Genomic DNA, 18,454 nt, shown 5'->3' with positions numbered 1-18,454 from the left:
CTTAAAAAAAAAAAAAAAAAAATCAATAAAGCCCTTCTTTCATAGAGGAGGCTTTATGCCAAACTGTCCTCAAAGCTGGGAATATGAACTGCTAATAAGATCTAACTCAGGGAAATAATTAGTATAACCAATTCACAGATAAATGACAGTGTTTAATCTATCATTAAAGATATGCACTTCAGAAGACTTCCGAGAAATGGATAGGGTGGGATGAATTGTGTTATTTTGAGACAAAAAAAAGCTAACAAAAAGAAGAAAATGGTCAGATAGGCAGTAGCTAGCTAGCAGTCATGTCTCACTAAACTCACTAAAGTAAGTTTGTGGACTTCAGGGAAGTTCAGATATGGTGCCTTCATCACACTGAAAGAAACAGTAAAATCTATAAGTAATTAAAATCTAGGAAGGATTCAACACTAATGAAAGTCTTTGTTATGTTTTATCAAGCTGGAAAACTGCATTGTTACTTCTCTCTGTGACTGAAATATGACTACTTTCTACATCCTTCTCTTTTTAGATTCTTGCACATGAAAAAGGCAGAAAACTCAAAGTTTTAAGTCAGCTGAGATGGTAGCAAAAATCAGCCTATCCGTTTTTCCCTAAAATGAAAAGCATTTTGGTAACTTATAAATGAAAATTTCATTTAATTTAATAATGTTTAATTTAATAACATTTAATTTAATAAAATATAATAAAAATTAATTTTTTATATTTTAAACTTCTGAAATTTACAATTTCACACAAAAGGGATAAGACACTGTTGAAGAAAAATAAGAATGTTTAAACAAAGCATTGATTAAGCGTGATGATTCTTATCTAGAAAGATCCGTCTACATTTACCACTTACACAAGCTATGAAACAGGAATTTTTTCATACTCAAATACACTCTCACTTGGTGACAGATGTTTTGCACAAAATTTATTAATTATCTGAATACACAAAATTACGTTTAAGTGCATGGACTCAGAAGCACACAAAATCTAATCAAAAGTCTAACAACTTAAAGAAACAAAATTTACTTGTTTTCTTTTCAAGGAAAATATTTGTTGTTTAGGACTAGAATGAAGGTGTAAATTGAAAACATAATCAGGAAATTTTCCTTTTAGTAGCTTTTGACAAGGAACTTGTAATATTCCTAAGTGTTATGGAGCAAAAATGCTGACAGAGAACACACTTCCTGGAATGACTTTTAGCTGTTTTTTTCACATATATATATATATGAACTATCTGCTTCTTTTAACTGATGTTTCATCATTCAAGCACAACTCCTACAAAGGCTGAGGGGGTCAATGTTAACCCTACTGTAGCCCTCCTTATTTCAATAACAGTACTTGCAATAATCAGTTAAGTAATGTAGAAATCTCTGCCAGACTGAGGTCCTACTTTAGTTGTCACAAGAACTTTTTAAAATGGAAGGTCTGTGCTGATGTACACATGGGAACTTTTCATCTTTTGCCATTTCTTGCCTAAAAATATTTGCCATCTCGGCAATGCTAATTATGATGTTAAAATCTTCAACAAGTGGCAAATTATAATTTGCAGTTTAACACTGAGAAACAAAAATACAATGCAATAATGAAGAAATAGTAAAAAATAAGGTGACAACCCATTGAGTGGAGAGAAGGCATGGGACTTCAATAATCTTCCCAAGGCAGTGAACTGACAGTAAAAGTTACACTCATTGTATTTTACGTGTTCTATGGACTGAGTATTTTTTTATTCAAATCAGCTTTCTTTACACTTTGATAGCACAGAAATATTAAAAAACTCCTTTTACTTTTCACAAGAAATTTCTTAATGTGCATTAGAAGACAAAAATAATGCTTGGGCATGAGGTGGATGCACAGTATAGATGGTTGTTTTAAGCAATTGAATTATGCATCCAGCTGAATTGGTGTCCATGAACACCAAGTAAGGCAATGGTGTCAAAATTACTGTTGTCTCAATGAAGCACTCGAAGCACTGGTTGAGCACCATGACTTCAGTGTGTTAGGTGCTGTAGAAACAAAGCAGGAGGACAACTCCTCTGCCTTTTTTTTTTTTTAGTGGCAGAAGCCCAGTGTAGCCCCATTGATTTCAGATGTATTAGCAAGGAAGGGCCTGATCCAAAGCTCACAGAAGTCAACCAAAATCTTTCTGTTGATTTAACAGGCTTTGGATTAGTCCCTAAATAAGAACAGATTTTGACTCAGCAAAAGGATTTCACTTAAGCCCTCTGCTTGTTCAGGCATCTAGTAGGAGCTAAGAGAACACTGTGGTCCTACTGAGTAGGAGACTGGGTTCATCCTGAACTATCCCCTTTAACAGATGCATGGGGTCAGGAGTCCCATGAAGCAGGGAAATCCACAAGTGGTAAATCTGAGGTGGGAGGAATTAGGAAGGAAGCTCCAAGCTGAAAAAATTCTGATTTGTGCTATTTAAGTGATGTTCCATCCATTTTAGGCAGGAGTGTAAAATTAGAAAGGGAGTTCATGTGAATTTCTGAATTTTATGGTGGTAAATAGTTCAAAACCTTAGCACCAAGCCCTGCAATAAAATTCTATGCATATATCTGTCACACTTACTCCTCCTGAAGTCTCTGCAACCAGGGGCTGCCTTAAATCTAGGTATGACCAACTTACAGCTGCATGTGGAGAGGCCCAAGGGAAGTTTAAACAAATGTAATTGCTTAAACAAGTGTAGCCACAATAAGCTCGTGGGCATAATGCAAGATTATAAGGAAGAGACTGCTCTTATTTAAGAATTCAGTGCCGGGGTTGTCAAAAAATTTCATGGTACAAATCACAACTTAATAGAGAATTTGCTGAATTCCTCTCCTGTGCTTTCATGGCTGCCCCACCAGTCCTTGTCATTTATAGCAAATGCTCTGTTTACACAAGAAAATAGAAGACCCCAATCCTAGCCTGTGCATGAGGAATGTGTGGTACCAAGGGTGTACAAAGGTAACCATCCATAACATAATTTGATCTCTTTCCACAAGTTATGCGGCCAGCAGTCTAGGATAACACTCAGTGCAAGCTTCAGCATCTGGAGCTGGCAATGGACTTCAGACTCAGAGCAGCTGGGAAGTCAGTGGAGCACAGGGAAACCACTTTGTCTTGCTCTTCTGTGCTCACTGCCCTGGCTGTGGGCAAAAATGAGGGCACCAGAGCCATTGTGCCAACTCTGCCACCAGATCATTTCCCTGAGCTTGTTCCTTACACCGGGGTAAAGATGTAAGATGTACACTGGGCTTCACAAATAAAGAGCCAAGCTTTGGGGCTATCACTTCTAAGCCACTCAGATGTAACAATAGAAAACAAATCATTTACTTCCTCCAGCTCCACACACACCTGCACACAAGGTGTGTTACTACCTTGAGTGTAATCAAACAGCAGCAGTCAAATTCCTTAAAGGTAATTTTGAGTTTACTACAGAAATTTATTCTCTCCAACAGATCTGAAAGTCTTAACATTCAAGCAAACTGAAAACACAAACTTATTTTTCTCTGAAGCTCTCTCTAACATTTAAAAACTGCCAGAGGGGAAAAAAAATATTAAAAACTTCCCTGTGCAAATAAAAGGCTGGTGTTTGTTATTATTTGTCCTCTAAAATGTAAGGCATGATGAGATTTTTTTCAGAAATATTAGGAACTATTAAAACTTCATAGCTGCTTTTTTGTAGAGCCTATGTGTCTTAAAGACATGTAGTTTCTATGAGAATTGTCAAAAAATGAAGAGAGAATTCTCTGCGTGTTTGTTTTTTCAGGTAGAAGAATCATGTTTAGGTCAAAAATAGCCAAATAAATGAAAGGAAAGCTTTGCATATCTGAACGCAGCAGTGTTCCTACTACTGCTGCTTATTCCATACAAGAAGGATTGGGATCTTACATGAATAGTGTCTTCCTATTCTGTCCTCTGAGGAGGAAGAGCTGCTTTTAATCAGTAAACCTTCTTTGGACCATACACCACTGGCCCACAAAAAGAAAAAAAAGAGAGACAGATCTTTCACAAGTAGTGTAACTATGATCAAGACACCTAGTTGGTGCATTTTAAATGTTATTCTAAGTTCTGTAGAAACTCAAGTTAATAAGTACATCACTCTAGATTTAGTAAGACTAAAATCAGGAATAAAAAGCGGTAATATAGTTACACAAAATGTTAAAAATTGCCTCTCTCCACCAGCAAAGTGGATATGTTGTATTTCACAGCTAAGAGGAAACCTCTAAATAGGAAGCAGACTGCTCCTGATCCTGCTGCTAGTCCTGGTGCCCTGAGCCCCCGCTGCTTGTGCGTGTGCTGACCGCTCCCAGGGAGCAGAGCAGGGGGTACACAAGATCTTCTCGTGGTAGGATGAGAAAAATCAATGTCCTAGTTTAAAAGATGAAACTACTGATGTGCAAGTTCACTAAACATCATAACCTGTTCTGTAGCTCTAGACTACTAAGGAAATCCTAGAGGGGAATAATAATAATAATAAAAAGACAATATATTGTGTAATCTTGTTTTAAGACAAGATCACCCTTGGATCACTAAGACCTACATATAAGCATGGAGTCAAGTTTTCCTTGGTCTGTTTTCACTATGCTTGTTCAGGAGAGAGGAAGAAAAAAATAAAAAGGAAATGTTAAACAAGAAATACACATATAGAACGACAACTGTTTTTTAAACATTGGAAACATCATTCTGGACATGTCTTGATGCAAACTTCACTAAAGAACTGCTGATGAGATCCAAGTCATTTTTTTTTGCTTGCTTCCTATGTCTTATTAATTATAAGCAATACAAAGTTTAAGATCAAGGCTATTTCATTCACTTTTTTTCATCTTTGTTGGAAAAAAAAAAAAAAAAAAAAAGGGAAGTGTTAAGATAGGCAATACTATTTAAAAATGCAGTATATCCAGTGCTTCTTTTATGAAATTCAGGGAGACCAACGCAAGAACACTCCTTAATTTTTTATGTAACCCTGCATTCCTGGAACAACAGAGCAGTCCACTGACAACAAATAACCATTTCATAATATTTGTGCAACACATAAATACTCTTGTGCCTAATGTACAGGCAGGGAAGAACACAGGTGAGAGAAGGCTCGTAACTTACACAAGGTCCTATTGGATTTGATTCTGCAGTTAGTTGCTCCTCCTGGATAGACAGCCATATCCTTACCTCATGGCAATAAACTGAGGAGCTACAGGCAGGCCACCAAAATAGCAGATGCCTTCCAGTGACCATACTTGTTATTTGGATCATGCCTGCAGCTATCAGGGTAGTTAAGGTGGCCATCACTGTTTGCTGGTATTATCCCATCCTTGGTGTCTACACTGCTTTCTTATAATTCCCATAATACCATGAAGTTGCAAGTCTCAGTTTCTACGTGTGTTTCATATGCACATTTTTATTACTGTAAACATTTTAAAATACTGGTTTACTACTTCTACTGCATGCACAAAGACTTACTCAAGCCAGAAGAAACTACGGGTTAGGACAGTAAGCATTTATTTGAAGATGATATCCTGAACAGATAGACACTCATCTGATTTTAAATATCCTCAGCTTATCAAGACTAAGATGCAGATGACGTGATTCTTTTGGTGAATGAAAAACCCACCTGAGTGATATGACAGTTTAAGCAAAGAAACCAAAAGGTAAAAAATACGCTTACTTCAGCCTCTAGGAAGCTTCCTGCAACCTCAGCTCCAACTTTGACAACCTCTAGAACCAGTTACTTAAAGGAATCATACAAGACTGAGAATGAGAAAGTATTTTTAGACACCAAGCCTGGGTTTATCAGTCCCCTGTAATCAGATACTTAAATGTCAAGTAATTTTATAAATTAAAAGCCATGTTTTACAATAATACAAAACCAGTTCAGTTTGAAAATTCAGAGCTACAAACAAACGTGTCAAATCACATTAAGAGCTGACTAAAGAGGGCTGTCAGGTTTCCTTCACCTGTCCTAGATAGAAAAGCTGCTCAGAAGCTGGAACAATCACGGAGTGGTGAGCACTCTTCTTCTGAGGCTGAGACCAGACAATAAGACAAAAGGCCCACATATTACATTGTGTAGTGCCATAATGCAGTGTTTGATACTCTAGAGGGCCTTCAACAAGTACTGTACAGCCAAAAATCAATTGAAAATCAGCATGATAACAGAGCATGAGTTGCCCTGTAATAGCCTTAAGCCCCCCAAGGCTATGTGGGTCCCTTTCATCTGCCAGGCTGCACTGAGGCTGGGGGAGCCTGGCCTCCCCTCCCCGAGCACTCTGGACCTGTCTCTGCCTTTTACCTACTGCTTTCACCTTGCACAGTAAGGAGAGCTGACAGCCTCAGTGGATCTTTTTAAGCTTTCAAAAGTGGAATTTGATTTCTCTTGGCATAGCTTTGGAGGCTTTAATTTTATTTATTTATTTATTATTATTGTTTTTTTTAAGAAATCTCTCCTCTAAGCAAACCTGCTGATTTTAGACTGCAAACATCCTCAGCATGAAAAAAGATCCCTCCAGTCCTTAGGCTGAATACACAGAGGTGGTTCTGCTCTCATATTTAACAAAGTAGAACCCAGGAAGTAAGAGAGAAAGAATTGCAGTTCAATTCCATGCAAATTGTTATGTATGCAACAAAGAGGGCCTACAAATATTTCACTCATATGGTAGGTTTAATTTCAATATTTTTTTAATTACTTTCCAACAATGTCTGGTTTCTGTTGAATTTATGCTAGTACTTGGCATTTGGTGCAACCCCAAAAAGATAAGATACATATGTCCCCTATTCACAGTCTTGGCATTTCTACCTTAACTCAGGCATTGAAGTGATTGGTTTGAAAAATTACCTTGCTGATTAGCTGGGTTTTCTGGTAAATATGTAGCATTAATCCTTAAATTCTGAATATGACATAAGGTATACAAACGTTCTGTCTGATTCAGTGGCAACATATCACGGCTTAAGGAGGACATGTATGCTGATCTCTGGAAGCAAAGAAAGAGCTAATTGGGAGTTAGATTCAGTGTGATTATCAGCTTGTTTATGATAAGGGAGTACTCTTCTGAATAGCACTGTAAATTCATCCCTGATTGTGGTGTTAAACCACAGCTCGTTCCCCTCCTCCCTCTGCCACCCCCCCCCTTTTTTTGTGGGTGTTTTTTTGTGTTGGTTTTTGGTTTTTTGGTGGTTTTTTTTGTTAGAAGGGGCTTTAAACTATTTCCAGCAGATGACAGTGTCATGCTTTGATTTTCTTCTGTCTTAAAAAATAAATCAGCCACATGAGCCTGATGTCAAATTTCACTTTCTAACAGGAGAAAGGCACATTTTAAGCCTTTACCATAAGAACACATTTGGGTAATTTTTTCCCTGTGTCATTATGAACATTAGACTGACCCAATTAATATGAAATGTTTCTATGCTGCTGGAACAGACCGTGTTACAGAAAGAGCCATTTGCACAACCTGTTCATGATTATGGGCCATAAGGACACAAAGATGGCATAGACATTTGTGGACCATCTGAATTCTTACAGGGGAAGGGGAAATAATAATAAGAAAAAAATTATGTTAGCTGACTGTTGTGGGTCATGTTTTTTAATCCAGAGTATTGGACATGTAACACAGCAACAAGAGCTGATCATTTTGTTTAATCACCTTTTGGATCTTTGCCAGATGGTCTCTATTGAGAGCGCTGCAAACAGAGAGAGATGAACTGCGTCTAACATGCCACTAGAGCTTTCCCGTAAATGTCTGAGAACTGAATCCAACAAGAATTTAGTCTCAGAGCAGAAAGGGATACATTTAAAAACTATGTGCATTAACTATACTTTTCCCCATAGAATCCTCACTTGGCATGAATAATTTACCCACTCTTATGCTAATGGGATCATGAAAGTATCCCTGTGTCTTTAGTGCAGCTATTCTCAGCTTTCAGTAATTACCCCACCCAGTGAAAATAACATGGCTCCTGCAGCCCCTACCTGGCAATTAGAAAGATCATGGCTGACAGAGGAGCGGTCCAGAGATGGACACACAAGCTCTGCCAGCCTGAGGAGCAGCTTGAAAAATTAACAGCCTTTCCACGGTGAACATTTCCTCCCTTGCTTAGGAGCAGCGTGGAGAGAGAGAAGCTCCTGCAATGGCTTTTTTATTTTTATTTTTTTCAGGATGACTGTGAGGATTCTAAATGTACTCTCCAGGCACCTTAATACTAAGAAATAGCAATGTTCCTTGGCCATCAGCAGTTACAATAAAGTTTGTGGGTATTTTTAAATTAGCACCGTCTTGTTAAACAAGAGGGAGATAATTAAAAAGTCAATTAATGAGCGTCCTTCAGTATCTGACAATTCTATCAGCCACACAAAGGAAATTTTAATTTACTAAAAAAAAAAAAAAAAAAAAAAAAAGTTTTAAAAAACCCATTACAAAGAACCAGGCTTTGACCTCTGTCCATAACACTCCATGCTAGGTAGTTCACTGTGTAAAAATTATCAGGCTAAAACATCTGGGAAAGAAAGCTATGAAACAGCAGGGAACATGGCTGGTTTATTGTTTATCTTTTGTTTATGAGGCAGTATTCAAGTTTAATTACTACTCTAAATTAAACTCTAACAGGCATCAGGAGACATCCCTTTACACGGCTAAGTTAAAAAAAAAAAAAAAAAAATCCAGAGATTCCAACACTAGATCTTTCAAATAAGTTGATATATATAGGAAGAAATTAGTCAGTCTGTAACAACACAGAAAGGCATCTAAGCACGTGCTACTGTATCTTTGAACACCTTGCATTCAGAAACCATTAATATTGTAACAATCATACAATTATAATTTAGCAAATGGGATGTTATCTAACATTTGGAGGCAAATTGGGTTAGGCTGGATAGCATCTGAAATTGAAAGAATGGCCTTAGGCGGAATCCTACCTTTTTCGTTTTGAAATACAAATATATATATATATATATATACACACATATATTAAAAAACAAAACAAAACACAGAAAAATTAAGTCAGAGGAAAACATCAACAATAACAACCTCTTAATAAACTTGTTTTAATTATTTTATCTGAAAATGCATGTCCAAAAGGAAGGAAAGAGTTCACTATGTTTACTATAACAGTAAGTGACCAGTTTTAGATGAACTTAGCTGCAAGAAAAAATAAAAGTTGAAAGCAACTAGCAAAAGATTATTCCAGATGGCATCTGTCATATTGTATTTAGGGTTATTTTAAAGGGATTTCTGCCACTATGAAAACATTCCATTGACAGAGTTTTCCAAGCCTGCATTTGAAACCCCAGCACAACATACTTCAAATACAGAAGTAAATGTTTTCTAATGCATATATAGATATTAAATCTATATCTAAATATGAAAACCTATGTGTATTGAAAGCCAAGAGAGAAGTGAGAATCTTAAATACAAGTATAATAGTTAAATCCTCCCCTCATAGCCCAGTCCTCCAATACTGAGCTTTAATTCAATAAAAGGTGAGGAATCTGCAGTTGCCACCAGCCTAATTATTAGAAAACTGTATCTGAAGTGAAGATTCACTACAAAATTTTAAAGGTACTTATTGAATTGTGGCTACTGACATAAATGTCCCCTGACTCCAGCAATCAAAAACCACAAAAAAGATTTATTTGTTCATGCAGTAGATGGAAAGAAAGGAAGGATGGGAGGATACTAAAATGTGACTATATTTAGCTAAGCTGGTTCTGGCATCATTATGGTTAATGTGCATGTGGTGTGCAGTGTGAGCTCAGCAGTTACTGGGCCAACTGTCTCAGTATTTCTGGGAATTCTGCCTATTCACAGTGCAGGGATTGTTCAATTGCTGCAAAATGTACAAAATGAATTTTACAAAAATGAATTGTAAGGAAGGCCCCATTACAACGATTTTACAGCAAAGATGTCAACATCAATTTTTCTTTCATGCATAGCTAATGATTAAAACAGCATATTCCATTTGCCTAAGACAATTTTTCTCATATTGGCACATCAAAATATTGAAATACAAAGTTATCTTTACCCTTATTATTCATTGCTGCTGAACCCACACCATTGTTCAAACCATGAAAAAATAAAGCAAACTTGGCAAGAAATACTTAAAACAAAGGCTCATCAATATTCTCCAATTTGTCAACATCTCAATTACAGCAATGGAAAAAATGTAAATTTCATGTGCTTTGAACACTAAGGGGTCTATTCTTCTGTCAGTGCACATGCGTAACTCCCATCACCATTAATGGGAATTACTCATACATATCAACACAAGGATGGGCCCCTCAAACTTGAAAGGAAAAGATGAATTAATAAGGGCTACTCTCTCCCCGTATCTTCCTCAGCTGAAAAAAGTCATTGTTCTTTAAGACTTTTTCATACTTCATACAGTTCACCTTTATGAGAGCTGTGCCTTCTGAAATAATGCATCTCCAGTGAAGCATTATTTATTAGCAAGTTTGATTTTGTTCAGGCTCAGGATGTTTGAGCCTTTCTATTAGGAATTTCCTTTCTTACAAAAGGCAGCTCTCTTCCAACAAAAACATATCCTATAGCTCTATAGGTAAAACTACAAAGGAATAAAAATATGTTCTGAATCCTTATGATGATTATGTGTACTAGGCTCAGCAGGCTTACCTATACATTCAGCACTAGGAAAAATAAGTTTTTAGCATTAACTTTTGGATATTAAGCTTCTGAAGATCTTGCATGAATATGTTTGGGGTTTTATTTGTTTGTTTTTTAAATTATTATTATTATCAACACCGTATCTCTCTCCTTTTTCTGCTTATTGGAATTTGGTTCAAAGCATGCAGTTTCAGTAGAGTTTTGATACTCAGACAGGTCTTTGGACATTATTAAGTAGCTTTTTAAGCACATTTAATTTGTATGCCACCATTTTTACAAGATGGAATCTAAAGAGTAAGAAACAGACTACCTATTTTTTTCCAATATTCATCAACCCAGAGACATAACCTGGGATGAACACATCAGGTCAGCTAATATCTTACTTGACTTCTCTCTGAAGCAGATGATGAGTCTGCCACAGAAAGCTATTGTGGACAAATTTGTGGGACAAACATCAAGCTGTCACAAAAGTGTTTCAAAAGTACTTTAAAGTATTACTCTAGAGTGTAACCTCAGATATTATTTATAAAGGGGCATATCATCTTCATTCAGCACAAGTAATTCCACCAAAAAACCCACCAAACCATAAAACCACACACCAATGAACTACTCACATGAGTAAAGCAAAGTGGATGTGATGCCCATTTGTTATTTTCATTGCTTATAGCTTAGAAGCTTCTTCCTTTTCACTTCTCACTAAATGAGTGGCTTCTCACTTAAGATCAAGTTTATCACCCAAGACCTAATCCTAAAAAAATGCTGAAGTTCCTGAACAGTCCTGAAGAAACACAGCTTCCATCTGACTTGGCTGGATGGAAGTCACTCTTTGAGTGACTGAATTAAGAATATAACAGATCAAGTATGCAGTCCTGGTATCATAAAATGCAAAACTGAAATTATTCCCTAGTGCTTTCCTGGAGACCACATGTTTTTCAAAATTAAAAAAGATTTATTTCTGATTTTTCATGGGTAATCTGCCTTTTTTTTTTTTTTTAATATCTCATAAAGAGATTAAATAGGAATTAAAGTCTGGGAGCCCCATATCCATCACTGTGGTACAAATAGACACTGAATTCAAGAGGTCATTTAGCCTTGTATGGAAAGGCAGTGGCCATTTTCACTTCGTTTCACAGAGAATAAGGAAAACATAATACCCCAGAAGACTTTCAGATGTGTTTTTTCCTTTCCAAAGAAGAGGGTGGATGATAAAGCTACACACACCTTTTAGTCTTCTGCTTAGGTTTTTTTTACACATATATTCACTGGCAAAAACCCTAGGGTCTTCTCTCTCTCCCCTCCCCTTCTCTCAGCCCCTTTCCTGCCATCTCCCTTGCTATAACTCAGCTAACCCAACAGAACCAGTCAGTTTTAAATTTCAGTTGGGACCCCGGTGACCTGTTAATGAATCTACAGAGAGGAGAAAAACTCACAGTGTTGAGTTATGCCTGGTGTTGCTAGCTGACTTGGAGTCAGAAATGCTTGAAGCGTTAACGTAATTGCAAGAATGTGAAAAATGAAGCGTTGGGCTCCTGAGCAAAGTGAAAGGTCAAAGCAAGCCCTACACAAAACAAGTCTCTGGAAGATGGCCTCATTAGACCATTAAATCAGCTTCTTCTTTTTCTCCTTTGTAAGATGTTTAGAGTGTTTTATTTTTATTATCGGATATGTTTAACTCTTTCTGTTTCCAGGGCAGGGAGAAAGTTGATGGGACATACCACATAATTACTAATCTCTAAAACAGTACTACACAGCATTGATCTGCATGTGTGGATCTGAACTGGGATAAAGTCAATAAATGCTTGGTAGATTACAGGTCACTAGTACTTTGGTTTGCTGGATGATCAATATGCTGTATAGCCTAGTTTTCTGCTGAACAAGTGAGGTGACATGTTAAGAACAACATAAGACACTCACCACTAATAAAATTAGGATAATCTTTCAACATTTACTGCCTGAAGGCCCTTTCATTAACTCTTTCAGTGCCAGCATGTTTCCCATATTACCAAACACTTCCTGGATTAACCCTTTTGACAGCAAAGGACAGTCATGCACTGTCATGCAGAGGCTGGTCCCCTCTCCAGCTCTGAGATCCTGCATGGCTACTTGGATCACAGACCTGTCAGTAAGCTCTGTTTGGTATGAGTGAGCCCTCACTCTTGAGAGAAAAGCAGTAACCAAATGCTGCAGAGGCATGAGATGGAGGCAGCATATCCTATCTATGCCACAAAGAGAAATTCTACAAAAATAATATAATCACCTAACTCTTTTCCATCTGCTTTCCCACACACACATTTAAAAAAAAAAAATTAAAAAAACAAAAACAAACCACAAGGCCCACATCATAGACTTACAGGCAAAAGCAGAGACCCCTAGAAAGTGTGGTCCCAAGAGCCAGAAGAGACTGATTCTGCTTTGAATCAATCTCTACTGCCACCAGGCATCAGTTGAGGAGACTAAGTTGCTGATGTAACCCAAGACTCTGATGAGTTCCCATTCCCAAGAAATCCTTTGGGGCAAGCAGAGTACTTGAATCAGTAGTTGTGGACAGTCTTGACAAAACTACAGGGAAACCAAGTTGACCAAAATAAGTAACTGCACCAGAATAGCTCAAGAAGGCATCTCCCCATTTTGGCATTGCCTGGGACCAACTCACTACCAGTTCAGAAGTTATGAAATAAACCTGGCCCCCTCAAGGAAGTGCAAAGAAAATTCAATACAGGCCTCACTCTCCTTACTCTTTCCCAGGGCTGAGAGGGGCAGAGCAATCCAAAGCAGTCTCCAATGGGAATTTTCCCAGTGCTGTAGGATCATACATCTTTCAGCTGCCAGCAGCTGAGTGGAATGCTGATTTGCCACTGGACAACTGCTTTCCTTTAAAAGCCCCAACTGAGCAGAAAGAGAAGCATACTAGCCATGTTTTACCCTGCTACACCAGGCAGTACTCTTGACTGATTTGACCCTTCAGCAGTTGTTCCCTTGCTGCAGAAATGAGTGTAACATGTTTACTTAAATCATAAATACTGCCAGAAATCTCAGTCTCCAGTGGGAGGTTGGTGTAGTTATCATCAACATCATCAACCACTTTTTCTCATGCTTAGCACCCTGAGCTATGTGACAAGGGATGGAAGACTAGTGAACTGGAGGACTCCTGGATGTTGATAGAAGGAATTTCTTTACATTAAGTATGGTTCAATGAAGAAGAACTCTTCTAATTGGTAAAGGGTTGCTGGGTCAAAGTGGAGATACAGGTGTGAAGAAATTTCTCACCTAGGGGTGGAATGAATAAGCTGTGGCAGATGACCTAGAGGAATCATTTGTAAATCTGTAAATGATCATCTGCTACACCAAGTATCTCAGCCACAATATACAATGTAAACACTTGATGAAAGGTAAAGTCTACGGCCAGCTAATAGACCTAAGAGCAATCTGCTGCTTAGCAGGCAAGCTCTCCCTTTGCTGAAGCTGTAACAGTTCTCTAGGATTTGTACAGTTCCAATCCAACCACATAGGAAAAAATCCACCATGACTCATGTTAGAGCTGGATCACACCCTGTGCCATGGCTGCTTTCTATCAGCAATAAGATTACAAATGTATAAACAATTTCTACAAATAGGAGACAAACCCAAACCGCTCTACCAGAAACAAACTTTGCAAGATTCCTCAAATTGCAACACGTACAACACCAGATCGTGAGACAGACGAGGGGATCTAGCTCTGTGCCAAGTAGTGGGCCACGTGAGAGACGTGAAATCACAAATCGTCTCCGCCGCCCAAGCGTGGCAGAAAGCACGGCAGGAAGCGGCCCCCAGCACGGGGCTGATGGCAGCAGCTCTAACCCCAAAGGCTGGTCCCCTCTCCAGTTTTGAGGTCCTGTGTGGCTACTGGGATCATGGACCTGCCAGTAGGCTCTGTTTGGTATGAGTAAGCTCTCCCTCTTGAGAGAAAAGCAGTAACCAAGTGCTGCAGGGGCATGAGATGGAGGCAGCGTGTCCCAAGACTCTGCAAATGTAGTGTCTCGTTCACTAGCTGATGCTTTCCATGTTTACAAATTAAAACAAGAATGGAGCCCACCTTAAACTTTGGTGTAAAAAAAAAAACCCCAAATCAGTCACAATCCAAGAGTGCCAGTAGACCATCTTCACCCAACTTTTTAGCACTGGAGGCTTGAGTCTCATAGACTCATACCTTCTGGAGTCACTTATATGTTTAATGAACTAGTGTAAAACACTATCATATCAAAATGACAGCCTTTAACACTCACTCAGCATGGATACAGATGACCACACACAAGGTGCAATGCAGTAGGAAATAAAACAAAAACATCTGAAATAACTATCAAACCTCCTGAAGCCTGGAGAAGGCTTCACTGTTTAGATAGAACAGGTTTTGCAGTTCAAATACATCTCTATTTACCATTATGAATTCACATTTTTCAGAGGCAGAAGCAAGTCTGTACAAGCACACATTTCAAGAAGCGCTTTTCTGTCCAATTTGAGTTTTGCTTCTATTTTAAATTATTTAGCAGCTTCATAACTTCTTATGGAGGCTCTTTCCCAGCTAAAACAACAGGTTAAATTCTCCATCTATAACCCAGCTCAAACAACTGCATCACAGCTGGGGAGTATGTCTGCCATTATATTTACTTACACCACACAAAAATAAACTGTAGATAACCAAATTTGTAAAGGAATTGGCAGAACTAATCAATTGTTATTACAAAGCTTGTTTGAAGATTAGATATTTCACTTTGAAATAATAATAAAATGCAGCTAAGTGGGTTAGGAAAAGGAAATACCATCTCCCTAAGTTACAGCTGATTATACTGCAAGTCTGCCACTCCATGTTTACTCTAAGGCAGATGTACTGATATAATAAAAAAAGCTGGAGTTATTTTAGTCATGCCTACTTTACAGAGGGAAAAAGTTTGACCTTTTACCTTGCTCGCTGCTGTTGTCTCCGCTCTGGGAAGCGTGGCCCCCACTGGAGGGCCCCGGTGTGCCTGCCGAGTGCGTTGAGGTTGCATCATCGTGGTCTCTCCAAGATGAAGGATTCTGGTGTCAGAGTGCCAAGGAATTTTTTCCACAGTTCCCATTCCAATAGCAAATGAAGAACAGAAAGAAAACCGGGAGAAGAGGGGAGAAGGGGGGGGGGGAGGAAAGCATACACATTAGCATTTGTGAAATGTGCCAAACACCGATACTGTTTGCACAGTGTAATAATTCTTCAGCAAAGACAAGCAGAGGAGGTACAAGATTTACTTGGTAAAATAAAGGAAAGATATTTTAATCTTTTTTTAAACCTTTCAAAGAGTTGTTCAGATTTGTTTGAATAGTACTGCAGAAGAATATTTCGAGGGAGAAAAAAGAAAAAAAAATGTTTCTTAATGAGCTCTACAGGGGAGCAGGAGGGTGGATCATCAACCTGCACAGTTTACTTTACAAGGTGTTCACATTAGGATCAGGATAGCTGGTATACAAACTGTCCCCCCACTCTTTGTTTTTCCAGACTGACAAGAGATTAGAGGGGAGAGGAAGAGGAGAGAAACTGTTTTAAGAAGTAGGGGAGAACATGCATAGGAGAGGAGCCTGTCCTCACACCCTACCCCCTCTCTAACTCATTTGAGTGCTGGAAAAACTTCAAGCAAATTCAGTGTTGCAAGGGGAAAAGCAACCTTTCTCTGAAAGGCATTGTATACCACGAAAGATGCTTCCTCACCCCTCACCTTGACATGACAGATTTCAAAAGGCTAGATGTATCACTCTAACAGTTTGCTTACAAGTATTGTCAAGAATAACCACCAGGTGACTATATAAAATAACATGTATAGTGATTTTTATGTAATTCCTCTAGTTTACTATGCATAAAACACTACAAAAGGGAACACAGAAGACAGACATGCAAAGTTTGCAAAACTTGGTTGAGTAAGACCTCAGCTACTGTACTTTAGTCACATAATTCATGCAAGCTTTCTAATTTATTGAGTATTGCCTTTCCTGGAGCGAGGAGCTGCTATTTAAAAGGATAAGTGAGGAAAATGTAATGTTACAGTTAAGTGCTACTTTGTCGAGTGTATTCTCCTCCTGTCCTCCTCCCCTTTCCTGATCATTCCCAATACCCTGCTGCTGCTTAAAGGAAAACAGGAATTCTACTGTACAGGAAAAGCTTTATCAGCACCACATGAAGGCAGGCAAGAGATGGAATTTCCTCTGGCAGAAAAGCAGAGCATGAACACATGAAACAGATCAGACTAGGGGTTGGACCTGCATTACTTGTCACCTGTATGTGACAAGTTAAATCAAGCACATTATAACAATTCAACAAGCAAAAAATCTCCCCCCATGCATCCCCCTCCCCAGAAAGAAAAGAAAAAATTATTGAATTATTGCTTCCCAAGTTTGATTGTGTTTTAAAGCTGCATTGTGAAATAACACCAGGCTACTAAAGTACAAGGAGATCCTGAAAGCAGCAAGTGACAAGTCTGGATAAATTCTTTGAGCAGGACTGATTCTGACCTCATCTGCCCCAGTGTGTAGTAGGGATAAGTTCAACAAAATCAACTGATTTACCCATTGTAAAATGCAGTGTAAGGGTGATTGAAATCAGGTCCCAAAATATATATTGAAACATCTCAAAGTAATCTCCCAGCTCTGATTAGTACCACATGGTCTATAGCAACGCAAAAGAGAACTGCCAGATAATGGCTTGCTACAATACCCAGTAACATAAATCTAATGGACCTGGTCTGGATAGCAGCAGAGACAAAGGGAAGAGCCCACAACTTCAAAAGCTTCCCAATTAAGCTCTAGGTGACCAAGGGGTAAGAAGGATCCAAATCCCTTTCACCTGACTCAGACATGCACGTGCACCCATATATATAGTTTCACGGCAGGAAGAGACAACTAAAATCAGAAGACAAGCCAGGACCTAAAACTCACCATAACCTATCAGAGCAACAGACAGCATGACAGCACTTATGGCATAAAACAACCACCTCCTCCAAAACCTAGAAGGTTGATCTACTTTTCCTCACACAGCACTGCTACAGGAAAAAATCCACCAGACAATAGTATTTTCTATTCGTTGAGGTTCTTATATTAATCAGGTCTCAGAAATCACTATTAATACTGTAAACCCTCCCAATTGTTATTGTATTTTAAAAAACAAAACAATATTTTACTATCGTTTCACAGAGTCAGGTGGAAATAAACACAAAAAGAAAGATGAGAAGTCTTGAAAGTTCAAGCAGCTCACATGTTATTAAAAAACCCAAAAAAGTTGAAAATAAGGTTAGCAAAAAGCTCAGATGGAAATAAAAGGCAAAAACTGAGCAAGTTTCTTTACAGCCTGGATTAAAACACAGTTGTGCCTATGAGCTTCTCTTTTTATCTCTGAGTTAGGAAGCCACTCAAATAGCTTCAAGCTGAAGGCAAACAGCAGCTCTTCAGCCCTCTGCAGCCTCTTAGCGTCAGCTGTTTGCCGGATGGTAATCAGATAAAGAGCTGGAAGAAATACACGAAAAAGGAAAGAAACAATAGCATAGCATGAGTTTAGCCCTCCAACAGCATCAGGCTGGAACCTTACTTTAGAAAATGTAATAATTGCAGCATGTTCACCTAGGCTAAACTTTTCAGGGAACATAGTGAGTTATGTTAATTTTATGCACTGCAGGCTCCCTTAAGCTGGCTGCTGTTGGAGCTCCTCTTATCACTCGTATGAAAATTACAATAATTAACTGGTAACACCTCAGCTATGTTTTAAGGCAAATGTCATCCAAAACCTATCATACACTGTTTCAAAAGCTAGACCAGCCTTTTTGTTTCAAAACTGTAACGATTTGGGAAGGATCACTGAATAAGGCTTCCCACAGCTG

General features: G+C 38.3%; 1 protein-coding gene across 3 annotated transcripts in view; it reads right to left on the bottom strand.

The window, feature by feature from the left end:
• Window positions 1-18,454, bottom strand: part of MEIS2 (Meis homeobox 2) — a 174,054-nt gene that overhangs the window by 141,717 nt on the left and 13,883 nt on the right. For all 3 annotated transcript variants that reach the window (XM_030452047.1, XM_030452045.1, XM_030452046.1), the window contains exon 7: window positions 15,521-15,635. In XM_030452047.1, the coding sequence (XP_030307907.1) occupies window positions 15,521-15,635 (115 nt within the window). The remainder of the gene's footprint in view (window positions 1-15,520; window positions 15,636-18,454) is intronic.

The sequence above is a fragment of the Calypte anna genome, chromosome 5A (assembly GCF_003957555.1).
Source record: "Calypte anna isolate BGI_N300 chromosome 5A, bCalAnn1_v1.p, whole genome shotgun sequence".
Lineage (NCBI taxonomy): Eukaryota > Metazoa > Chordata > Aves > Apodiformes > Trochilidae > Calypte > Calypte anna.
The sequence above is the reverse complement of the archived record's forward strand: the minus strand, read 5'-3'. Positions and strand labels throughout refer to the sequence as shown.